The sequence below is a fragment of the Hemicordylus capensis genome, chromosome 4 (assembly GCF_027244095.1).
Source record: "Hemicordylus capensis ecotype Gifberg chromosome 4, rHemCap1.1.pri, whole genome shotgun sequence".
Lineage (NCBI taxonomy): Eukaryota > Metazoa > Chordata > Lepidosauria > Squamata > Cordylidae > Hemicordylus > Hemicordylus capensis.
This window is the reverse complement of record NC_069660.1, coordinates 98,109,333-98,135,925: the sequence shown is the minus strand read 5'-3', so window position 1 is coordinate 98,135,925 and position 26,593 is coordinate 98,109,333. Positions and strand designations below refer to the sequence as shown.

Here is a 26,593-nt window from a genome sequence, read left to right as displayed (position 1 = left end):
AAATGCTCCACTGCAAGCCTGACAGGATGTTGCACACTATACCAGTCACTATATCTCAAAACATAACAGCATCAGATTTAATAAGAAAAATAGCAAGTATGTCAGCCACTATTATTCAAACGGAACCCTGTAGATAGGACACTGCGGCAGGGTAGAAAACAGACCTGCTCGCTGCTGTGGCGGCAGGTCTGCTCGTTTCCTACTAACTCTTGCGCAACTGCAAGCTGCACAGATACTTCCATATTATTCCCACAGGAAGTATCAATGTAGCCTGTGATTGCGTAGGGGCGGAACAGACCCACCTTTCCAGCAACACAGGTCTGTTTTTTACATCTTCACAGCAGTGTAAGGATGTCCTTTGTTTGCTGCACAATATTTAAGCCATTCTTCTTGCAATTAATGAAAGCATGCTTTTAGCAAATAATTATCTCATAATGGGTGGGAAAACACATACAGTAATATCAAACATGCATGGGAAGTAGTTGAGAATTTTTCTAGGGTAGGAGAGCTGGTCTTGTGGTAGCAAGTATCAATTGTCCCCTTTGCTATGAAGGGTCTACCCTGGTTTGCATTCAAATGGTAGGCTACATGTGAGCACTAAGATATTCCCCTTAGGGGATAGGGCCACTCTGGGATGAGCATCTGCAAGCTTGCATGCAGAAGGTTGCAAGTTTCCTCCCTGGTATCTCCAGATAGGGTTGAGGGAGATTCCTGCCTGTAACCTTGTAGAAGCTGCTGCCAGTCTGTGTAGATAGTACTGAGCAAGATGGACCAATGGTCTGACTCACTTTCCTATGTTCCTATGTTTTGAAAATCGGAATGTGTTTCCTACCTTTAGAATAGTCTCCAACCCTTGAGCAGTCATTTTTTGACCACTTGGCACCGACTGTTAGATCTACTTCTTCAACTGTAAAGCTGAGGCCAATTGACACACCGAAACAGGAGCTTACCGTCTGGCTTGAAACAGCTGGGGGGAAAGTAGGAAGCAGCAATGTCAATGCAAGCTGTAGATCCATAAATACATCCTATGAATCTTCATGTGTTAAGACATTATTCAATACATGTATGCAAACAAGAACAAGGAAATGTACAAGTCCATTTGGAATACTTTTCATTAGTCACTGTCAAGAGGGCGGGGGGTGGGTGGGGGTGGAATCAATAATTGGAGCCTGGAAAGCTATCACCAGTGAAGCAGCAAGTACAATTCTGCTTTCTGAAAACAATATAAATTTTATTCTATACTTACGGATCTGTAGAGCCACAGCAGGTTAAAAAAAACCCCTAGAAACGTTTGAAAATAAATGTGTGAAATGAACTGAAACTGGTGTGTGTGTGTGCGCACACACGTATTGACTATTGGTGTATATATCTATGGGTTTGCAATTTTGGTGATTGAATAGCATTACATGTTAAATTCCTGGGTCGACTAAGGGTGGAAAGTAGGAATATGGGAATTTTGGCAATTTTTAAATTGTTATTGTAATGACTGAAAAAGTCAAGGAAATCTAAACAACAACAACAACAAAAAGGGAACTAAAATCACATGTTCTAGCAAAAATGCATACGTCGCAATGTTTGGAAATATTTATGCAAATTCTCATTTGCATCATTCAGTTACATTAGCATCACCACAAGCAAAGGCCTTTGTTCATTTTCTGTTTGAGTCTGCAGCAGCACTTCTATTGATTTTATTTGTTCACAAAGCATAGAAGGCGGCTTATGGAGCCCACTTTGTCTCCCATAAATAGTAATGTGTTTTAATCTGCTGCTTTTTAAAGTGAGATGGTTTTTACTGGCTGACATACTGTGCAATGCTCCACGTGTGTCTAGTGCAACATGGGCACCAAAATTTTAGCATTGACTTTACTTGCATTAGGAAGATATAGCAGCACCATTTGTTATGTTGAACGCACACAGAGCATTGTGCAGTATGTCAGACACTCTCTTCATTCAATATATGTTTTCATTTGAAATCTTTTTTCAGAAGTTGTTATCGTCTAAAAGGGTAGGATAAAAGTCAAAGAAAGAAAGATTCCCCCCACCCATAGAGCAAACAGCTTTATTTCTCAATATTTACTGACGAGACATGCACCCTTCCCACCAGCACAAATTCCTAGAAGATTTAGATATTTTTTGTATTATAGCCATGCCATGCTGCATCTCCTTGTACATGCTGAGAACTGGATGTACCTGCTAACTATGCCAATTGGGAGATTTTTTTTTTTTAAATCCTATTACTATTAGTGCCTTTACTACTATCCTATTACTTTACTAACTGATGGCTCTCCCTGGGGAGGTAATCTCAAAGGTGAGACACCACCACTGACACCCTGAATTTGTGTTAAATGCAGGCCAGAAATCAGGGCTTTATAGGCTGGGCACAAGGCCCAGATAGGCTCACAGCAATTGGGAAGTAGCAGTTATGCAGTGGGGGATCCATATGGAGCTCGTTTATCTGGACACCGAAAATTAGAAAACACTGGAAAGTGAGGAGGGAACATCTTGGGTATCCCAATATTTGGGATTTAAAAAAATCTTGGATATCCCAAGATTTGAACGTTATCCGAATATTCCAGTAAGTGGCAGATTCTGCAACCACTGCCCCTTTGGACAGCATTATATCCGCGGATTGCTAGCATGTTGGCATCATTGTGCGATTGATCCTCCAGAGGCCTGGTGAGTCTTACCATATGGTGACTGCAAAGCCTATGCTCTGTCATTCCAAAATACAAAAGAAAACTAACTTTTAATCTGGGAGTTATCTTCTCTGTCTTGGTACTTTAGGATACAATACAGGTTGAATACCCCTTATCCAGACTGCTTGGGACCAGCAGTGTTCCGGATTTCGGACTTTTCCAGATTTGGGAATCTTCTATATACAGCCATGTAATTCTGGTAGACGGGGGTCTGGAATTGGAGGCTGAACTCTTGCAAGAACGTGCAAGAGTTCCAGCGGCGAGAAACAATGGTGGCAGCAGCGAGGAGGTGGACGGCTGAAGAGACGAGTGGAGGTGGCAGGAGGCGCTAATGGTGGCGGTGGGGGTGGGCAGGCGGCGGCAATTTCCTATGTATAGTACAAAGTGAACTTGAGGCATGGTAGGGAGGGACTTGGTGGTGGTGGGACAGCCCTGGCCCTGAGGAAGGCTGCTTGGCTGCATTTTTAAAGTGAGCTGAGGTGGGGGAGGGGGGTTGGGTCTTTTTTTTGGTTATGGCATGGTGTTTTGGAGCATTCTGGATTATGGATATCCGGATAAGGGATATTCTTAGGAATAAGCCTCAGAATGACCTAGAGAGGTCATTCACTCTATCAAAAACTGTGTTCTACCCAGGTTTGGGAACTCTTCGGTGCAAGGTAGGAGGAAAACCTAGGTAACTTTTTCTCCTACCTTGCTTCCACACAATCACTTCTACTCAGGTTGATCCTAGTTGCCAGATTGGCTGTTTTTAAGCCAAATTTTGGGTTATGGCCCCATGACCCACAAGTATACCCCTTAGGTTCTGGCAACAGCCACACAGCTCCCAAATTCTGGGAGAATTTGGTAGAAAACAGGTTTTGATTGTGTGAATGACCTCAGAATGTAGTGGGACTTACTTCTGAGTAGCCATGCATAGGACTGTGCAATGAGTTACTTAGCAAATGCTGGACTTCACCCATAGTTTGGTCTTTTTCGATCCTGAAAGTCTACATTGCAATATTTCAGCCAAGCAGTATTTGGCAAGTCCTTGCAGGCATGTAATTTGCAGAAGCAAAAACATTTGGCTCCCCAGTATGCAGGCTGCCCTCATAGTTATAACTTGGTTTACTATGTTCTTTACCAAAACCAATAGAATGAATTCTACCAATTGCTGAATTTATATTCATTTACTGTATACTGCCGGTACATTAATAAATCCATAGTATTCAATTTCTTATACTTAACTATTCTACAACTGTTAACAACACAACTGAGTAAAATTTATTTACTGTAAGGAACAGGAATGATTACTTTTTCCTCATTGTTCAAGTGCCATAAAATTAAAGTTGAACTACATTCTGATTAATTGATGTATTATTGTTCCTGTTGAGTAATTATTTTCAGCACGGATCTGTCAATACAATTTGTTATTGGTTGCCACAAGGGGGTAGCTCCAAGCTTGATCAATTGAATATGGTATAAGCAGCAAAATGATAATTATACACAATATTGGCAATTTAAGAAAGGAGTGAACAAATTATCATCGGATGTAATTTCAAGCAGTTAAGTAAGGCCCAAGCATTAGATTAATTTGTGCTTTTAATTTTTGAATTAATCACAATGTAGAAAAGTCTCTTTTGGTATAATAAGCCACAAATAAATTGCTTTTTTTTTTCAGTGAAGTCATAAAGCAATAATGATTTCCTTTGCAAGACGGTGTACAAGATAATATTGGTGCTGCTCTCAAGGTTCACAATATCTTTATTCATACAGTTTGGGGCCTTGCAGCATAGCAGATTGACAATCTCTCTGCTTTGTGATTGCAGAGAACAATTCACTTCACTCTTCTTTGTGGCAACATGTTTTCAGGATTCACAGGAGCAATCATCATATGCAAATCAGCAGGACAATATGTAGTCTGCAAGTCTGCATGAGCACTGAAGAAAGGCAAAAAGATTATTGGGGAAAGGATTCAGGATCTTGGGAATACCAACTTTCATTTGAAAAATTAATACCAGCCCTATAGCTGTGAAGATAGGCTTGGAAATATGTGGGCAACACCCACTTAAATCTCACAGGCCAAACTGGGGTGGGGTGGACTGGAGATAGACTGAGTCGACTTTCAAGAGATCAAAGGCATAGTGACACTGTCCTACCTAGTTTCTTGCACTTCCCTTATGACTAACCAAGATTTCTTTCTTTCTTTCTTTTTCTTTCTTTCTTTCTTTCTAAACCACCCCATCCAGAGGCTCTGGGTGGTGTACAACAACTTTTAAAAAAGACATAAAACCCACAATTCAAACACAATGCTAAAAACAATATAAAAAGGATTCCAAAATGATTAAAACCATTTAAAACCAATTAAAATACTTCTAAAAAAACAACAACACTTTACAAGCCTTGGAAGACCAGGCCAAACAAATAGGTTTTTAGGGCTCTCTTAAAGGCCGACAGTGAGCCTAAACTGCGGATATCTGCCGGGAGTGCATTCCATAGGAGCAGCTACAGAAAAGGCCCGGTTCCGAGTTGCCACCAGATGTACTGGTAGTAACTGGAGACAGACCTCTCCAGATGACCTCAATGAGTGATGGGGATCATACTGAAGAATGCACTCTCTAAGGTAACCCGGACCCAAGCCGTTCAGAGCTTTAAAGGTAATAACCAGCACTTTGTATTTCACCCGGAAACATATCGGCAGCCAGTTCAGCTGTTTTAAGACAGGCATAATATGGTCTCTCCGGGTTGCCCCAGAGACCAATCTGGCTGCTGCATTTCGAACTTACTGAAGTTTCCAAACTACGTACAAAGGCAACCCCACGTAGAGCGCATTGCAGTAGTCGAGCCTGGAGGTTACCAGCTGATGCACCACCATTTTGAGATCGTTCTCTTCAAGGAATGGACACAGCTGTTGACTCAGCCGAAGCTGATGGAAAGCGCTCCTGATCATAGCCTCCACCTGAGATACCATGGTGAGGCCAGGATCCAACAGCACTCCCAAGCTGCGTACCTGTTCCTTCTGGGGGAGTGTAACCCTATCCAGCACAGGAAGATCTAACTCATCCTTTAAATTCCGATCCCCCACAATGAGCACCTCTGTCTTGCTTGGATTCAGCTTCAATTTGTTATCCCTCATCCAGCCCATTACTGCCTGTAGGCAGGCATTTAGAGAGTGAATGCCATTTCCGGAGGAGGAGGAGGAGGAGGAGGAGGAGGAGAAATAGATTTGGGTGTCATCAGCATACTGATAACACCCTGCACCAAATCTCCTGATGACCTCACCCAGTGTTTTCATGTAAATATTAAAAAGCATTGGTGACAGAATGGAGCCCTGAGGGACTCCATATAATAGCTCCTGTTTTAAAGGGGAACTGTCACCAAGCTCCACCATCTGGAATCTTCCTGAGCGATAGGAGCGGAACCACTGCAAAGCAGTGCCTCCTATCCCCAATTCCCCCAGGCGATCCAGAAGGATACCATGGTTGATGGTATTGAATGCCACAGAGAGATCCAAAAGAACCAACAGAGTTACAGTCCCTCTGTCGATTCCCTGGTAAAGGTCATCCATCAGGTCAACCAATGCAGACTCAACCCCATAGCCCACTCTAAAGCCAGTTTGAAATGGGTCTAGATAATCGGTTTCCTCCAAAACCGCCTGGAGCTGGTTAGCCACCACTCTCTCAGTCACCTTGCCCAACCATGGGAGATTGGAGACCGGCCTATATCTGTCCGTTACTGAGGCCTCTAAGCTGTACAATACACAAATGTGACCTAATGTTTCCCCTACCATAGTTGCAATTGTAGTTGTTTAATCACTGGGCAAGTTGACTTCAGAGGGAAACATCCTCTTAACTCTTAAAGTGGCAATCAGATCCTGATTGTGAAGGCAACCCTCAGCCATCAAGCCTGAGGGGAATGAGATTTTCTGTGACATTTTACGAGACCATCTATGTTGGGTACCGATTGCACCCATCTCCAGCTTTTATAGAAGAAAAGAAACACACCTATAATTCTAGAGAAAACATTTGCTTTCAGACACTGGCACAGCCGAAGCAAAAGGGCTGACATTCATTGAACCACAGATCCCCTTTATTCAACACAGTACTTAACTATAGCACTGGCTTGATGTATGTGGTCTCCTTTTTATGGTATGTGCTGTAGATGAAAATTATACAAGTATCCTACATAAAAATGAAAATTATGCCTCTTCTGGGACACATTTTTTATCTCTTTCAGAACTTCAACTTCCCCTTACAGTAGGACCACCTTGTTGTGATAAATCACACCCTTTCTGAAATACACTAAGCAAAATATAAAATAGAATAATGGCTCTGTCTAGAATACACTGCTAATTCATTCTTCCTCTTCATTTGGCAGTATGCTTCTTGAATTTTATTTTTTTTTAACAATTCCTTCATTCCCTCTCTTTACCACTCAGCCTCTGAGTCCAGGAGAGGCACTTTCTCAAGAGAAAGGACAAATAAGTTCATAGCCTGATCTTATTGTCGCCAATTCAAAGCAAAAAGAAAAAGAAAAGTGGTGGGGTGGGTGGAGAGAGATTCACGGGTGCAATGTCACAAGTTGTGGCATTAGGCTAGGTCTGCAGAACACCCAGGATGGCCCACTGTGTCCACAAAGCACCCAGGAAGGTGCAGCAACTCAGAAGTACTAGCTCTGCACTGAGAGATTTTTGCACAGATCATGACTGGTGGTGCAAGGCGGATTGGCTAGCTTTTGTTTGTGAAACAAATGATCATATGCAAATAATGTGCACAGTAAATTCTACTTTGTAGTAGAGTATATGGTTTTGTATACCTAATTAGGAATGAGCATATGTTTTACATGTATACGGTGCCAGCTTCAATCCATTGCCTCTCCAGTTAAAAGGCTCTCAGGCAAAATAGCTGGGACAGACCTTAGCTCGAAAACCCTGAAGAGCTGCTGACAGTCTGGGCTGACTGTACTGAACAAGAGAAACTCGTGATCTGGCTTAGTATACGGAAGCTTTCTATGGTTTTATAGCCATATATAAAGCCTCACTCACTCACGTGCTGACTCACCCACTGACATGAAACTCCCAGAACAAACCACAAAAGATAGAAACATGCCATTTTCGCAGGTAGGATCCAGACCTTGCCCAGGCTACCAAAACAATCCCAAACCCCTTAAAAATTCATTAGTTTTCCAGAAAATCTTCAAAAACTCTCCCATTGGAAAGAATGGGGAATGAGATCTCAGAGAGACAGCACAGAGAGCTAAGATGCTAAGATGCTTGCAGATTGCATGCCCTCACTGACTAAATTACTGCCTGCCTACCATAAAACTCCCATACCAAACCAAAATAGATAGACACACCATTTTCACAGGTGGGTTCCAGACCTCAGCCACATTACCATAATAACCCAAAACACTGGAAAAATTCATTACTGTCCTGGAAAATGCGGGAAAACTCCCCCATTAGAAAGCGTAGGGAATTATATTTCATAGAGCTAAGAAAAGCATAAAGTCACAGAGAGATAAGTTAATATGCTTGCACACCACAAGCCATTGTACATCTCTGTGTGTGTGTGTGAGAAAGAGAAAGTGTGTGTGTGTGTGTGTGTGTGTGAGAGAGAGAGAGAGAGAGAGAGAGAGAGAGAGAGAGAGAGAGAGAGAGAATGAATGAATATATACACACATTTTATTTCTGTAAGTGTATAGCTTCACTCTCTTAATAAAAAGAATGTGCATAATCCAGCTAAAATCAAACACTTTTTAAGTACGCAAAGAGGCTGTTCATATGAGCAGCTAAGCCCAGGCTTGGGCAGCCCAGCCTGAACTTGGCTTCCTGTTTGAAGCGCTGGGATTGAGCCCGACCCTGGTGCTGCCTTGGCCTCAAGCATGGGAATTTACCTCAGGCTTTAACCTGGGTTTAAGGGTGTGAGTGTGCCCTTAACCCCAGGTTTGAGGTTGTGTGGGCACGCAGGCTTTAGGGATGTGCAAACCAGCTTGATGTTGAGACAGTTTGCCGTTGAGCCGGTTCGGTTTGATGGCCTGGGGTCGAACCGAACCACCCCCTGTTCGGTCTAACCCCGGACTGAACACCCCCCAACTGTTTGGGGAATTACAGACTTTTGAAAAAAACAACAACACTAGAACCATTTTTTTAATGTCACACAAGGTGACCCATGCAATAGGCCTGGGTCACGCAGAGGCCTATTACAGGTGCAGCATCCTCCAAAATGGCCACCGCACCAGAGAGGGGAAGGCCCAAACAGGCCGAAGAGCCAGCCAAACAGCCTGCTGGCAAGGAAGGCTAGCAGGGGGAGGGGGATCCTCCATGGACCCCCCCTCCCTGCCGCCACCTCCAACAACTCCCTTGGAGGGGGTAAGTGACATTAAAAAAAAATTAAGTTAAAAAAAATTTCCATGACCCGCCCCCCGACCAAATCAAACTGGGGGGGGGTGGTTTGAGGGGGTGCCGGACCGAACTGGCCCAGTCTGGTTAGAGGCCAGTCCGGACTCGAATCAAACTAGGCCAGCCGGTTCCGTACACATCCCTACACCCCTTAGTGAAAGACACCAACAATGCGTACTATAAAATGTATACCAGCAGCAGTCCCTGGCAGTCATGTAGAGCTCTGCAGGTTGCAGCACCCTCCATGACTGTACCAAGAGGTACTAGAAATGTTGAACCAGCCTCCCTAAAACGAACCTGGCTTGGCCTGAAGGCTGTGTGATATTGCTGATGACACTGTTTTTGAGTGGAGGATCCCAGCATGGAGTCACCAAACCAGAAACTTTGGAAGAGGACATGAATAACTAATGACTGTTGGTATCAGGGAATGCACAGAGGTGCTGGTATTTAGAATACAATCGATGGCTTTGCAGCAGTGAATGTTCTGATAAGTGTACCTGAGAGTTGTGTTATTATAGGACTACATTTCCCATTCAAGATTAGGCGGCTTTATGCTTCCATTCTCTAGATATGGTTGTGCATGCAAACAAATGTAAATGGTACATTACATAAACATGATTCGCAGGCAGAACTGTAACGTCTTGCATGCCTTCATTTGCTGAAACCTGAAACCAGCCAAACCCTTGTCATTCTGCAGTTTAAAAGCCATCTTGTGTAAAACAAAACAAACAAAAAAAACCTCAAAAAAAACCCACCCTAGATCTAATGCCAAGTCTAAAGTGCTTGTTTACATATTCTGAGGGAACAACTGCCTTTGAGTTTATCTAGGTCTGTCTGCAGGATGCTGTCTCGTGCACTTTGAATTCTGGCACATTTCAAGGCTACGTTTTATCTAGCACAGAAGAAATTCCTGGAGTTATCCCTGCTGGTGTTATTGCTATACTTATAAGGAAACATGTGTCTTAACTTCAAGAAACTTATCTGAGAATTAAAGCTCATTACCATAACTGAATACAAAGAACAAGGGTGTGTTGAATAGAGCTCTTGAGTTCCCGGGGTCATTACAACAGACTGTAACCTCCTGCTGGTCAATACGCTTTATGTGTATTTATGTGCTTTGTGTGGACAAAGGGATTAGGTTTGAACAGCTTACATTATGCAGAATAGGTGGAATAAATGAAACATGCTAACCTCTTTTCCTCATTTCCTCTTTGTTAACTACCAGGATGTATTCAAAGATGCCTCCCATGGTCCCAGATGTCACAAAGTGGGTGCCGTACTCATTAATAAACCTGGCATACATCCCATAGTTGTACTGATCTGGAAGTTCCATCAACGACTGAAGGATGTCTTCATCCAGTACTATGTGGTCTCGTCTCATCTTGAAGCGGGCTGTTTGTACTTTGGTAGTAGCGCGAATGAATCCTAAATTCTGTAGATAAAATGCAGCAGATTATATCTTTTCACTTCTTGGGGCAGTTAAATCCTCTTTCTGGAAAGAGTGCTACTGTAGTTATAAAACAACCAACCAGTGAGGCAAAGCAACTAGCTCTGTTCCATTGCAATCTCGGTTAATTTCAATGGGCTGTGCATGAAGCAATGCACAGATATGCCTCTGAATACAAGTTCCTGGGAAGCAGCAAGGGAGGGAAAGCTATTTTGCCTACATGTCTCACTCCTGAGCATGCTGGGGGGATCTGGTTGGCCACTGCAGGAAAAAGGATTTATTTATTTGTTTGTTTAAAATGTTTATACCCAGCCCCTCCAGTACATTACTGCTTGGGGCAGCTCACATCATTAATAAAACAGATACAATTCAAAGTAAAAAAAAAAATTAAATTAAATTAAACAAGCTAAAAGACCAAGTCAAAACCACATTTAAAATTACAAGTTTTAAAAAGTTTCAAATTAAAACTTATTAGTAAAAAGCTAAAAGCTAAAAACTAAAAGAATCTACCAGATATAAGAAGCAGATAAAACATTTATAAGCTTCTCTAAAAATATTGTCTTTAATATGCTGGTAACTTAGGCTGGACTACTGCAATGCACTCTATGTGGGGCTGCCTTTGTATGTAGTCCAGAAACTGCACTTGGTACAGAATGCGTTGGCCAGATTGGTCTCCAGGTCATCTCGGAGAGACCATATTACTCCTGTGTTGAAAGAGCTACACTGGCTGTCAATAAGTTTCCAGGCAAAATACAAGGTTCTAGTTATTACCCATAAAACCCTAAACAGCTTAGGCCCTGGGTATTTAAGTGAACCTTGTCTTCACTATGAGCCCCATCGCTAGTAAAGATATTCTGGAGAGATTTGTCTGCAGTTGCCACCAGCTCGTCTGGCAGCTACTCGGGGACGGACCTTCTCCATTTCTGCCCTTGGGCTTTGGAATGTGCTTCCTGTGGAAATAAGAGCCTCCCCATCTCTGCTTTTAAACTTAAAAAAACTTTTAAAGGGCACTGAAGACATATTTATTCACCCAGGTTTTTAATTAGATGTATAGTTTTAATACTTTTAAAGTTGGGTTTTAACTGATTTTAATGTTAAGGATTTTAATGTTTAAATGATTTTAATTGTAAACCGCCCAGAGATGCAAGTTTGGGGCAGTATAGAATTATGTTAAATAAATAAATATTTTTTTAAAAAAAATACTGAGGGAGGAAGCATGGAAAAAGTATTCTGGGAGAGTGTTCCAAAGTCGAGGGGCCACAACCAAAAAGGTCCTTCCTTTAGTCCCTGCCAACCAGATCTCTGCTAGTGGTGGGGCCATGAGCAGGGCCCAAGATACTGAATGGATAGCCCTGGCAGGGTGCTGGACTAGTTGATCCTTCGGTCTGATCAGTGAACTGATTTCTAAGGATACAGAATGAACTATAAAATTATAGTGATGGGAAATCTTTATATGTTTGAAAATTGTTAATAAAGTTGTGGAACTATCCCTTTTCAAAAAGTTGCATAGTCATTGTATTACTTCTGATAATATCCTTTGTTAGCAAATATAAAACATGTTTGCTTTCCTGAATGGGAAACTGAGGCAGAAAGTGACTGACTTTCTAAGGCTGCCCATTCAACCCATCACTGAACAAGGATTCAAGCTTAGATCCCTCTACAAGTTACACTTAATGCCCTCAGTTTATAATCTCCCTAAAACTGCTATCAACCATACAAAAGTCACCGTACAAACCAGCCTGCATATTCATGGCAGAGGCACTGTTAAGCTTAAACACATTTATAAAGTTTTCCCTGCTAACTTGGCAGAGAGGCACCTTTTAATGTGGCAATTCTCTTTATTTAGCAGGGGGAGAGTTACTGGCCCTATCCACCCCCAGCACAGTACTTCCAGTGACTGTTGCTGATGTCTGTCTTATGTTTCTTTTTAGAATGTGAGCCCTTTGGGGACAAGGAGCCATCTTATTTGTTAGTTATCTCTCTTTGTAAACCGCCCTGAGCCATTTTTGGAAGAAATTGAATTGATAATAATAATAGTAGTAGTAATAATAAAAAGAAGCAGATGAAACAGTGGACCACCTAATCAGCTGTTGTAAAAAGATTGCACAGACTGACTACAAACAAAGGCATGACAAGGTAGCAGGGATGATACACTGGAACATCTGCAAAAAATACAAGCTACCTGTAGCCAAAAATTGATGGGACCATAAAATTGAAAAAGTGGTAGAAAATGAAGATGTAAAAATATTATGGGACTTCCGACTACAAACAGACAAACATCTGCCACACAATACACCAGATATAACTGTAGTCGAGAAGAAATAAAAACAAGTGAAAATAATCGACATAGCAATACCAGGGGATAGCAGAATAGAAGAAAAAGAAATAGAAAAAAATCACCAAATACAAAGATCTACAAATTGAAATTGAAAGGCTGTGGCAGAAAAAGACCCAAATAATCCCAGTGGTAATTGGCACCCTGGGTGCAGTTCCAAAAGACCTTGAAGAGCACCTCAGCACCATAGGGGCCACAGAAATCACCATCAGCCAATTACACAAAGCAGCTTTACTGGGAACAGCCTATATTCTGCGATGATATCTATAACAATTGACAATAAAATTCAGCCATCCCAGGTCCTTGGGAAGGACTCGATGTCTGGATAAAACAAACCAGTCAATAACACCTGTCTGACTGTGTAAACAAGAAATAATAATCATGATGATGATGTGCAACATGGCTGTGAAGGCAGGCAGTGGACAGCCCCACTCCACTCCAGACCTGGCCCCAGGGCCCATTGGGTGGCTTGTGTTTTCTGCAGTCACCCTATGGTCATTTCACCCTTGGCACAACTTGAGTTAAGAGCAGATAAGTTCTGTAGAGTTCAAACTGCACATTCTCCCTCCCCATTTCTTGTCTCAATTTTTCCTTACCAAATGAGTTGGAAGTAGCAAGAGAGAGAAAAATTAGAGGGAAGATTAGACAGAGATTTAGGAGAATCTGAGGATATTAGCCAAACTTTAATACATTTTCTCCCAAAATCTGAAAATGTTGCCACAGAACAATCTCCCCTTCCACTAACCTCTTTCCCTAATAGCTAAACTTTGGTGGATCTGCTTGACAAAATGTGTTTTATCCTTGCCTTGGCCTAAAGCCATGGCAAGGCTGGAGTATGTGGTCCAAAGTACATAGTCCAAAGCTGTGTACATGTGTATGTGTTACTTTTCTCATGATTTTTAAAATTTATTTGGAAGAGTAAAGTGTAATCATTTGATCTGTGCTGCACTGGTGGTTTTTCTTACTCAGTTTGAAAACCATTTAAGCCTATTTCTTTGAAATAGATAAAATCAGGTACCAGATTTGTATTCTCACACACCCCTTCCAATATTTAGTATTTTTTCACATGTACAAATACAAATGGTCTGGTTACATGTATAGCAAACAGGGAGGCCAGGCCCAGTGGGGAATAGGATCCAGCCTGAGAAGGGACAAGGAAGAGGAGGGCAATTCACTGAGAAATAAGCTAGAATTAAAATGTTTGATTACAAGCCTTTTCAGTATGCAAGAGAGCTATTCAGGACAATCAAAATCTCCTCCCAAGTGCTAACTTATTTTGTAACAGTTTGTTGATTTTTGCTGCCCTGCTCTGCTACTACACTGGTGCCATTTTTGTTTTCAGAGCAGTTTTCACTTCTTGGAAACAGTGAAGTTGTCATGTTACCAATGAGATTTGCCTATGTGATGATGTCACTGAGGGAAAATGAAATTAATGCAGAGTAAAAGAATTGCCCTCACTCTGTAGTAGCTTGCATACCCTCAGTAGTATCATCTTGTAACCAATCTTAAAATGCCTATGTGATGATTTCACTGTTTCAAGTGAAAGGCACCAATGTAGCAGCCTTTTGGGGCTGTGAAAAGCCCTCTTCTGAGAGAACGACCATCGGGGCATATTTTGGGTGGGGCAGGCAGGGCGTGTGCCCTGGGCACCACTTGAAGGGGGGCGCCATTTTTTAAAATTAAGAAAAAATTTAAATGGCCACCGAAAACAAAATGGCTGCCTTGCATGCTCAGATAGCCTCTGTGAGGCCATAGGCCATGCCAAGCCTTGCAGAGGAAATTTGAGTATGCACGGCAGCCATTTTGTTTTCAGCAGCCTTTAAAAAAAATTATTTTAAAAAATGGCCACCACACATGCTCAAATGGCCCCTGCAAGGCCCTAGAGACCAGCGGGGGAAGGGGGAACCTTTGCAGACCCCCCTTAAGGCCTTTAGGAAGCCCCCCAAAGGGGCTACAGATAAAAAAATTAAATTTAATATAACATAAGTCACTGTACACATATTCAGTTTGGCACTATATACAGAGAATCAAGGCTTGTGAATACTGAGCTGAAGCTTATGAGCTAGGATTCTATTCATTTGCTCTTTGCTTCTTGTGATAAGTGAGTTAAATATGATGTCTTAATAATATGGCTATTAATGGTGAGTTTGTCTTTGAATCAGTGTGAAATCCTTAGTATTAAGGTCCACTGGGAGTTTCTCGCTCTCTTTCTCTCATTTTAACTGTCTTTCTGAAATACTAGAATATATTCCAAGCTAGTCATGTGCACGGACCGGTTCGGAGGCCATTCTAAAGGCCTCCAGACCGGTCCGGGAACGGGGTGGTTTTGGTTCGGGTGGGGGGTTCTATTCAAAACAAGGGGGGCTCTACTCACCCCTTCCAGTAAAATCCCGTATTTCTTGAAGATATCGGGCGGCAGGGTGCCGCCCGCTTCAATCTCCTCTGGCGCGGGCTTCTCGGCTCGTATCCATCGGGGCGGCAGGATCGCTCCCAGTCCCTGCCGCCCCCTCCAAGTTAAGTCCCCCTCGGCTGGCGGCCGCCCCCTGAAGCTCCACAGAGGCCCCCCGCCGCCCCCTTCTTTCCAGAACTACCCCCATTACCAGAGGACGGCAGGAGAACTCCCTGCCGTCCCCTTCCCCCTTGCCGGCTGGGCTGCAAATGGCTTCTAGGAAGCCTTTCGCGCGCGTGCGCGAAAGGCTTCCTAGAAGCCATTTGCAGCCCAGCCGGCAAGGCGAGCGGACGGCAGGGAGCTCTCCCGCCGCCCGCTCGCTAAAGTAAGCACCTTAGCGAGCGGGCGGCGGGAGAGCTCCCTGCCGTCCGCTCGCCTTGCCGGCTGGGCTGCAAATGGCTTCTAGGAAGCCTTTCGCGCACACGCGCGAAAGGCTTCCTAGAAGCCATTTGCAGCCCAGCTGGCAAGGGGGAAGGGGACGGCAGGGAGTTCTCCTGCCGTCCTCTGGTAATGGGGGTAGTTCTGGAAAGAAGGGGGCGGCGGGGGGCCTCTGTGGAGCTTCAGGGGGCGGCCGCCAGCCGAGGGGGACTTAACTTGGAGGGGGCGGCAGGGACTGGGAGCGATCCTGCCGCCCCGATGGATACGAGCCGAGGAGCCCGCGCCAGAGGAGATTGAAGCGGGCGGCACCCTGCCGCCCGATATCTTCAAGAAATACGGGATTTTACTGGAAGGGGTGAGTAGAGCCCCCCTTGTTTTGAATAGAACCCCCCACCCCAGTGCCGGACCGGTTCCGTGCACACCCCTATTCCAAGCAGTGACACAGTTTACTCTGCATATCCTTTAATTATTTACAGAGTATCTGGGAAAAGTCAAATTCTCCATTTCTTTTAAAAACTTATGTAATAGTGATGCTACAGTGCATAGTAGAGAATTAGACAGGCACATCTGTTTAGTTTTCCAAGTACACCTCCACATAGTGTTTGTTTATTTCATGAGCCCCAGCATGCTGAAATTTGTAGTTTTCCAGCATTTTTTGGTCTGGCTACATCCACTGCTAAATAGTTCTTGAAATATTAAAAGATTAACAAGCTTGACTTGTCTTTTTCAGCTCATATTATGGTAACGTTATCTGAAAGATGGGTGTCAGATGTTTGGACAGGAGACACAATTTCAGTGCTTGCCCCAGGCACTGTTTTCCCTAGATACGCCTCTGGAGGGAATGGAGCTGCTGCTGTTGCTGCTGCTCAACTGGTACTGGGGACAGGCTGTCATTCTTTAGGAGGATCTTCTGCCAGGAAATGACACCTATTGGGAGAAGCATGTGTTGAATATGTGTGAAGTTAACATTGTCTCACATGCGGAGGGGCCTGTAGCTCAGTGGCAGAAAGTGCATGCTGAAAGTCTCAGGTTCACTCCTTGGGCATCTCCAGGTAAGACTAGGAAGCACCCCTGTCTGAAACCCCTGTCAGTGTAGACTAGGGGTCCCTGGATATTGTTGGATGACAACTCCCATCATCCTCTGGGGGTGTTGGTAGTGATAGTCATAGCTGAGGCAGTAATAAATGTAGTCCAACATAATCTGGAGTTCCAAGCTTGGGAATCCCTGAGGTAGACAGGGGTCTGAGCAAAATGAACTAATTATCTGACTTAGTATAAGACAGCTTTCTGTTCATATGTTCTCCCCCTTTTGAGCTCTTCCAAATGATTGACAAAAAGAGAGGGTCTCTTTGCAGGGTGAAGTTGTCTCTATCCTAACGTAAACTCCATTACAAAGTTTTAACGTGGTGGATTAATGTTTAACATTTTAATATGGTGATTCTCTTTATTTAGCAGGGGAGAGTAACTGGACCTATCCATCCCCAGCACAGTACCTCCAGTGACTGTTGCTGGTGTCTATCTTATGCTTGTTTTTAGATTGTGAGCTCTTTGAGAACAGGGAGCCATCTTATTTATTTTTGTATATTATTTCTCTATGAAAATAGCTGATGATTAGAAATTCATTTTCTCCAGCCTGGAACTTAGAGGCTCCCAGGGAAGGGACTGGGCAGAAAAGATGTATCCCCTGTGCTGTGCTTCCTCCAAGCCTAATTCCTACATGCACGCTGATACCCCCAGATCCTTTCAGCAACCCAGGGACCTTTCTCCATTTTCACCAAAAGGACTGCAAGAAGAGGGAAAGCAAAGGGGATGGAAATACAAAAAAGGAGTTTCCCCCTCCAACAATCCAGTCTTCTCTCCACCAGCAATGTTTTCATATTCATAAGCATCTATTATACAAATTTTTCACAAAACAACAAATCTGTGTTTACACCTCTTGATTTCCAAGACGTTTTGAACCATAAAATAAAAGCTTCTTGTAGTACTGCACTCCACTTTGTCATAATTTAAGCAAGATATATTTGTCATTGAAACATGTCCCCCAAACAACTGTTGCTAATGAACAATTCTTTATATTGCCTACCCTGTTCACCATTTGATGCACTTACTCATTTATATACTTAATGTCACCATGAAAAAAGGATCACTTGAGATTGCATGTATTGTTCGACTTTGTAATTCAATTTCATTCCTATTAGAATGCTTCTGTTTGCTTCAGTGTAATAAGGAAGGCAAACAGAATTGCTAATGATCACATATGTGCAATTACATTTACAAATTAAGGTATGATTATTATTGTTTCAAGAGAGGAAATGTAGGCAAGGAAATAAACCAGTGTAAGTTATATGTTAACTTGGCAAAGAGACACCATTTAACGTGGTGATCCTCTTTATTGAGCAGGGAGAGAGTAACTGGCCCTATCCACCCCCAGCACAGTACCTCCAGTGACTGTTGATGGTATCTATTTTGTATTTCTTTTTAGATTGTGAGCAGAGGCATATCTAGGGAAAACAGCACTGAAATTGCACCCCCTGTCCAAACACTTGACACCCATCTTTACCATAATATGAGCTGAAAAAGACAAGTCAAGCTTGTTAATCTTTTAATATTTCAAGAACTATTTAGCAGTGGACGTAGCCAGACCAAAAAATGCTGGAAAACTGCAAATTTCAGTATGCTGGGGCTCATGAAATTAACAAATGCTATGTGGAGGTGTACTTGGAAAACCTTTAATTATTTTCAGAGTATCTGGGGAAAGTCCAATAAATAAATATTTATTTTAAAAACTTATGTAATAGTGATGCTACAATGCATAGTAGCAAATTAGACAGGCACATTTTTTTAGATATGCAGAGTAAACTGTGTCACTGCTTGGAATATATTCTAGTATTTCAGAAAGACAGTTAAAATGAGAGAAAGAGAGCAAGAAACTCCCAGTGGGCCTTAATACTAAGGATTTCACACTGATTCAAAGACAAACTCACCATTAATAGCCATATTATTAAGACATCATATTTAACTCACTTATCACAAGAAGCAAAGTAAGAGCAAATGAATACAATCCTAGCTGATAAGCTTCAGCTCTGTATTCACAAGCCCTGATTCTCTGTACATAGTGCCAAACTAAATATGTGTACAGTGACTTATATTATATTAAATTCTTTTAAAAAGTTTTTTACCTGTAGCCCCTTCGGGGAGCTTCCTAAGGGCCATGGGGAGTCTGCAAAGGTTCCCCCTACCCCCACCGGCCTCTAGGGCCTCGCAGGGACCATTTGAGCATGTGTGGTGGCCATTTTTAAAAATATTTTTTTAAAAGGGCTGCTGAAAACAAAATGGCTGCCGTGCATACTCAAATGGCCTCTGCGAGGCCTGGCATGGCCTAGGGCCTCACAGAGGCCATTTGAGAATGTACATGGCCATTTTTTCAACGGCCATTTTAAAAATGTTATAATTTTTAAAAATGGCACCCCCCTTCAAGTGGTGCCCGGGGCACGCACCCTGCCTGCCCCACCCTAGATACACCCCTGATTGTGAGCCCTTTGGGGACAAGGATCCATCTTATTTATTTATTATTTCTCTGTAAACTGCCCTAAGCCATTTTTGGAAGAGCTTTGTTGAACTTGAATAAATAACAAATAATGATAATAATAAAACAGGATATAGTAAAAAGGGAAGAGCTTCTGTTTTTGGTTACCTTTGCTGCATAGTCCGTAATATTATTCAGAGTCCCCTGAGACCATGATAAACTGAAACCTAAATTTAATGTCACAGGCACTTCAGTGGGGCCTATACCAAATGTAACACCTCTACTGCCAGAGGAGTCCTTTTTTAGGGCATTCAGTAATTCCTTGGAATCATCATAAAACTCTGAAGAAAAGCCAGAATCAGCATGAGCCTGTAACAAAATGGGGAAAAAATTAGTTGGATAGAGTTGAATTTTTTAGAACTGTCACAGGGAATAACAATATGTTACATACAAAGAGCAAACCTGCACTTAGAACATTACACTACAACAAGGGCCTTTGTTTCGCTATGGTCTGTGCTATAGCATATTTAGCCTGTTAGTCATAGCCTACAGGACTTACTAGAAACTGATAAAAGTGGACATTGTATGGCTTTCGAAAATATTTCTCATCATCCCCATAGTATAAGCGTTCACACATAGCATCATACTTCAGGTCTCGCCATTCTCCATTATAGACAGATTCACACTGGCCCCCATAGTAGGTAGGATCGTACACTATCTGTGCTCCTTTTTGTGTAAGGATATTGTATCTGTAGTGAAGAAAGACATAAACAAACATGTAAGTACAGTTAGTTTGCTTCTTCTGTTAGGAAAAACAATATTTTGCTTCTTAAATCTACTGGAATGTTGTTTAATAGGCATATTCCTGGGGGAAGCCAACAGCTAGGAACATAGGAACATAGGAAGCTGCCATCTACTGAATCAGACCATTGGCCAATCTAGCTCAGTATTGGCTACACAGACTGGCAGCGGCTTCTCCAAGGTTGCAGGCAGGAATCTCTCTCAGCCCTATCTTGGAGATGCCAGGGAGGGAACTTGGAAACTTCTGCTCTTCCCAGAGTGATTCCATCCCCTGAGGGGAAGATCTGACAGTGCTCACACATGTAGTCTGCCATTCATATGCAACCAGGGCAGACCCTGCTTAGCAAAGGGAGCAATCCATGCTTGCTACCACAAGACCAGATCTCCTCCAGTTTTTGGAGCAGAGATTCATGGTATGGAATCTATGAAATCCAAAATATAAAATCAGTTGAAGACTCTTTTACTAGTAGGAGAGAAAATATGAATGAGAATGAAAACAGAAGCACTGGCATAACACCTTTATTAGGACCAATGGGAAGTCACAAAATAGAGAGCAAGCTACCATTGACATTGACACTGACACTGAGAGCAAGCTACTAAGTTTCATGAAGTTGGGGAAAGGGCACAGCTCAGTAGCAGAGCACCTGGATAGTAGCCTTTTCTGGGCTGCACCTGAATCTTCTCAAAGGCAAAGAGCAGAGATGCCTTCAGCCCTGGACAGTTCCCAAGACAGCAGGAGGTGAGAGCCATGGCCAGAACTAACCGGGGAATGCCGAAGCTGGGGTGTTCTCAGCAGACTGCTGGGTCCCCCTCCCGGCTAAGTGAGCAAAGAGGCACCTTTGTAAAGGTGGTAATTCTCTTTACTGAGCAGTGGGAGAACATCTTATTTATTTGTTATATCTCTGTGTGTAAACCGCCCTGAGCCATTTTTGGAAGGGCGGTATAGAAATCAAATTAATAATAAATAATAATAACAACAACAACAACTGGCCCTATCCATCCCCAGCACAACATCCCTCCAGTGGCTGTTGCTGGTGTCTATCTTATGTTTCTTTTTTAGATTGTGAGCCCTTTGGGGGACAGGGGAGCCATTATGAACCGCTTTGGGAACTTTTGTTGAAAAGCAGTATATAAATATTTGTCAGATTATGGACTGCTGGGCGAGCCTCCTCCCCCGCCCCACATTTTTTTACATCATGTACAATTAAAGAAAAATTTAAGAAGTGAATGTTGCTTACACTTAGGACTGGGGTGGGGGCAGATAAGCCCCCCCAACCCCCCCCCCCCACACAACCTTTTAGGCTTGCTACGGGTCTGCTGCTAAGGCAGGGTGACTTGGCCATATTCCCTTTGATGGGGTTACACAGAACATCCCTGTGGGGACAGAGCTTGCCAGGCAGCGTTTGTAACCGTGTACATTGTACATAATTACAGCATGACTGAAAAGGGTGCCCTTTTTGTGGAACCTTACTCCATACAAAGCAGTTTGATATGTTAACTTTGTCTGGGGAACAAGAAGGGAAGGAAGCTAGATTGCTCATGCAGCATTTATGGACATTACTCCCCACCCCAATTCTGGTCAACATTTCTGAAATTTTGTGCAGTGCAGAGAAGTACAGTTTTCAGCACTCAGTAGGTAAAAGTGAAAAAGTAGATAAAAGTGATCGTGTTCCTGATGCTTAAATGAAGCAGAAAGAGTCACAGTATGAGGTAAAGAATTGCTACTCACCCCTGCGCCGCTTTGCTGATCCCTGGGACTGGATATAGATCATCACAGAAACGTTCGGCGTCCTCACAATCAGCCTCGTCAGACGCATCTTTACAGTCTGGCTCTCCGTTGCATACAAGGTGGCGTTTAATGCAGCGGCCTGCAGTGCAGATATGGATTTTTTTGGTTATCCATTTCTCGAATCCATGTTTGGCCTTAACTAGATAAGGATGGACTTAATGGTCACTTACACAAATCCATACAGATAATTTGGGATTGCTCTTGCATGTCCTTGCTCAGGTTGTGCTTTTATCATCTTCACACCAGCTGGATGGATTTAAAAAGAATGTTCTAAAAGACATATTTTGAGGACAGAAGTGGTTTTGAGGGTGTGCAGTTTCTTTTGCTCTGCATATGCAGAAGCACATGTAAGGGATATGCCATGCCTGTTTTCACCAAAATACCTCTTTTTACAGTGCTAGTGAAAAGAGCCTAGAACTATGAACTGCATGCCTTCACCTATCTTGTTTTGCAGCTAGCTGCCAGTCCCTGTCAAGGTTGCTGACCAGGAGGCAAGAACACCTCTGGCTGTATCTGAGTCAGAAGTTCATGAAGGTGGTTCATACTGGCCACCTTCGGACGGAGCACGAAACCTCAGGTAGACGAACCTGGGGTTAATCTGTGAACCTGGGAATCATCCTGCAGACAATCATCCAGCTGTGGCCTCGCAGCCTCTGGCTTGTAGGCAGAGGGGCCCTGTCCTCTTCCTGGTCTGCTGAGGGCACATCCCAGCAAGCTCTGTAGCGCTTGCATCGCCAGACTGTGGGCAAGGCGTCAGGATGTCAATACAGCACCTACCATTGACCACGATCTTAGAGGGGGCGTGCCCAGTGTGATTGTGCCTTTTTGGCATCGATTGCCCAGCCTCAGCAGGGAAAGGGCATTTAAACACATTCCGCACAAGCAGAACTACTGGTATCGGGGGATGCAGAGGGGCACCAGTGTCCTGTTACTCCTGGAAGGGGTCAAGATGACTTCCTAGGAGGGAACAGGTATATGAGGGCTGGCAAAGGATCCTGGTGTTTGGTCCACTGTGACAAAGGATGCTCTTGGACTCATAGACCTGGGCCAAGCAGTCCAGGAAGCCCCAACACACTCCTGCCCCATGTTGGCTTACCAGCTGGGGATTAGCCCTCTTATGAGAGGGCCAGTCCACTGTGGAGTGCCAGAGGCTCAATGAGCTTCAGGTCTCTATTGGACTGCACTCTCATGAGGCAGGCCATCCAACTCTAGGGGGCCCTGCTAATGTGGGACTCCTGGTATCTCTGGTTAATAATAGTACTCTGTACCTACCCCTGTCCACCAAACCCTTACATGCCCCCGAGGAATCCATGTGCTTCATGTGTCTGGGCAGTTTCGGATGTAGGGAAACACAATGGATAACGTACATTGCAGCATATGTAAATCAGTCACTGTGGGGCATCCCGGGGCAAGGCACCTGCGGATTGCAGCAACCCCTGGCAAGCCATGTGGCTGTGAGGGGTATAAAAAAACAGGCTGCCAGAGGGAGTGCTTGAACTCAAGTCTCTGGGACCAGGAACATGTTGTCAGGGTACCGTTCCCTAGGGCCTGCAGGCATCTTGCAACCAGGCTGGACAGCAACAGCCCTCCAGACCACATGTGTGCCTTGTCACTTTCATGAGAAAGCAGTCCTTAGAAGAATGGGATGATGACCTGCTGCAGGTTTTATCATCACACTGGGTTTTCGAGCCCAGTTAATGTAACCAATACCTAAGTGTAACCTGGGACAGTTCTTTTCATGAGGTATGGCCAAGACTTCATGCTTGCACCCTTCCCCTACAAACTTGTACAAAAAATAGAACAGAGCCACTTAAAGAATTCTAGGGGCTATCTTTAACCCAAATGTCGGGTATCACTCCCCTGGCACATGTGATCATTGTTGGGGGGAAAATGAGTTGCGTGATTTATGGTATCACCAGGATTCCATGTGCTTGTGCAAATACTTCTGCAGTCCTTGATTCTTGGAGACCTCTCCCACTGTGCCCATCTTGCCATCCCTTCCCTTTTTGTGTGGATTGGCAAAGAGGGGACTTTGAGATGCAGTGGGAAACAGGCCTCTCTCAATGTGTTTCTCTCTCTTTACGTGCACTGCAGCTTTGGAAGTGGCAATGCGGCATCCCTGTTGCCAGGCAATGGAAAGAGTGGAAACTGGAGGGTGGGGCAACTGATCGAAGAGCTGGCCAGTGAGAAGCACAGCAGGCACAGCGCTGACGCATTTCTGGGCTGAAATGAGCCACCCTCTCTATGGTTTCAGGAGCAGCCTGAGCACAAACCCCAGGTTACGATAGCAGCAGAATCTGGATGACCTGATGCTGCCTTCAAACCTGAGGTTTCAGCAGTGAAACCCACTACAAACTGAAGATTCAAATTATGGATTGGTGTGGAAAACCTCAGATTGGATGGATGACGAAAACATGGTTTCCTGCATTCAGACGACCACAAAATCGAACCTCTGGCTCATTCGCCTCTGGTTTGGCATTATGTGCAAAGGTGGCCAAAGAGAACCAAGGCCAGTGTCAGCAGCTTTGTAGGCCCAAACAGACCTGATTGGCTCATTATGTCACCTGATTCTTGCTGGGCTGGACGCTGCAGTACCAGTGACCAAGCAACTGATTGCTTCCAAGTTGGCACAGGCAGTTACATACATAGGCTCCATTGCCAGTCCCCCGTTCAAGATTATCCCTATAATTTTCTCTTTACATCTTGCAGTGTCCTTATAGTGCCCTCTTTTACCTCTTCCAGACACTGGAGATCTTCCTCTTCACAACGGAATGAAAGTTTATTGCTTGAATGTAGGTACATAATTAGTTGCAAGAACTCAGCAACATTCCCTCTTAAGTGGAAAAAAAAATTCACTGGGCACTTGTACAATTCTAAATAATACATTGTGAATCTGCTGTGTGCTTCTTCTTGTCAGGTTTACTTTGTCAAAGTTCCCAGAATGGGATTGTGATCTCTGCGTATGGCTTTTAAAAGCAGCTGCAAGCCTAAAAGTTTCTGCTGTTAAGAAGAAGAACTCTGTCAGCTTAGAGAACAGCTTAGCACAGTGAAGTTCCAGAAGGTGTCTGAGAAATTTGTTGCAATAATTACATCAAAGGAACAAATGGCACGGGAGCATCCCTATAAGCAGCTTCCCACCTTCTTAGATCGATGCGTAGCTAGCAGCGAAGAAAGTGTTTGTGAAAAAGACAGGGAGCCCTTTCTCATAATCAGTGAGAAGGGCTTGAAGGCTGGCAGCGGGGAAGGCTGCTTAAATTTCCCTTCCCCACAGATGACCGCTCCTCTGTTGCTGGACACGCTCCCTGTGCACCCAGACAATCCACTGGTCCAGGCAGCATGGAGGGTTGGGGGGCTGGATGCATTGTCCTGGCCCCTTTCAATCCCATAATGCACTGCACAAGTGGATTGTGGGGATCCCCACAGTGACAGGCAGGCACCCATAGCTGCTATAATGCAGGCTAAAAGAGCAGCTGGTGTTGCCCACAATTTAAAAAATGGAAGCACTCGCTGCCTTAACTTAAGGGCACAGCCTTAAGAGGCTAGCTCTGCAAGTGGGTTTGCTGCTGCAGCAACACCAGCAGCCGCTTGGCTCCCACAGGTTCACATGTGCAGCCTTAGCCCAATCTTGGCTGCGCATGTGATCAGCCTCAGTATATCTTTCCCTGGACTGTTCATGCAGCGAACACTGAAAGTCAGGTAGGTGGATATCCAGTTCATAACTGCTTTTATATGTATAAGGATAGTCAGGAAACCACTGTGGGCTGAAGCCTCTATAGAAACGAAAGGCAGAATCAGTAGTATGCTCATTTGGCCCCCAGTTCCTAAGGGTGGTTTCAGACTTGACAGATGTGGGGAGAGAGAATATATTCCCTGGGATGATATTTGCATCTCCAAGATTTGGACAAGATGAGGAAGCTTGACTCACTCAGGCCTCTGTGTTGCATCCCGTCTGAAGCTGCCATAAAGATTCCTCCTTTTTCTTTACAACATGGCTTAATGGTGTTTCCACCATTGAATCAGAATAATAATTCTTTTAAAGAAGTGCAGGTTGTTGGCTAAATATTATTTGTTGCACAATTCAGCCTTACATACTATAATGCACATTGGTTCTGTTCACATGTAAAGCCAAGCCATGGTTTAATGAAGTGAGTCTCAACCTTGGGTCCCTAGATGTTGTTGAACTACAACTCCCTTCATCCCCAGTCACAATGGCCAAAGGAGATGATGGGAGTTGTAGCTCAATATCTGGGGACCCAAGATTGGGAATCTCTAGAACATAAGAACAGCCCTGCTGGATCAGGCTCAAGGCCCATCTAGTCCAGCATCCTGCTTCACACAGTGGCCCACCAGATGCCGCTGGAAGCCACAGGCAGGACTTGAGGGCATGCCCTCTCTCCTGCTGTTACTCCCCTGCAACTGGTACTCAAAGGCATCCTGCCTTTGAGACTGGAGGTAGCCTTTAGCCCTCCAACTAGTAGCCGTTTGTAGACCTCTCCTCCATGAAGTTATCCAAACCCCTCTTAAAGACATCCAGGTTGTTAGGATAACTTCATGGAGGAGAAGTCTATCAATGGCTACTAGTCAGAGGGCTATAGGCCACCTCTGGGTTAGTACTATGAGAATAAAACATTATAGGTTAGCAACCTATAGGGGTGATTAGCACCCTCTGTGCACTACACACCACCACTCACTCTGGGCCACTCCAGCACCCCACAAGTGGTTTTAAGGTTTTTCTCCATAGGGAAGAATGGAGGTTTCAGCAGCCCCATAACTGCACTTGGGGGGTGATGGGGTGGCCC

At 43.9% G+C, this 26,593-nt stretch overlaps 1 protein-coding gene across 2 annotated transcripts in view; it reads right to left on the bottom strand.

The window, feature by feature from the left end:
- The window catches only part of C8A (complement C8 alpha chain), a 52,979-nt gene that overhangs the window by 11,873 nt on the left and 14,513 nt on the right, over window positions 1-26,593 (bottom strand). The window contains exons 2-7 of one of the 2 annotated variants that reach the window (XM_053243666.1): window positions 21,965-22,040; window positions 21,735-21,873; window positions 19,764-19,953; window positions 19,373-19,573; window positions 10,261-10,501; window positions 833-967 (exon numbers count right to left, since the gene is read on the bottom strand). In XM_053243666.1, coding sequence (XP_053099641.1) covers window positions 833-967; window positions 10,261-10,501; window positions 19,373-19,573; window positions 19,764-19,953; window positions 21,735-21,873; window positions 21,965-22,001 — 943 coding nt within the window. In that variant the 5' untranslated portion in view covers window positions 22,002-22,040. The remainder of the gene's footprint in view (window positions 1-832; window positions 968-10,260; window positions 10,502-19,372; window positions 19,574-19,763; window positions 19,954-21,734; window positions 21,874-21,964; window positions 22,041-26,593) is intronic. The other variant, XM_053243665.1, reaches the window with a different exon arrangement.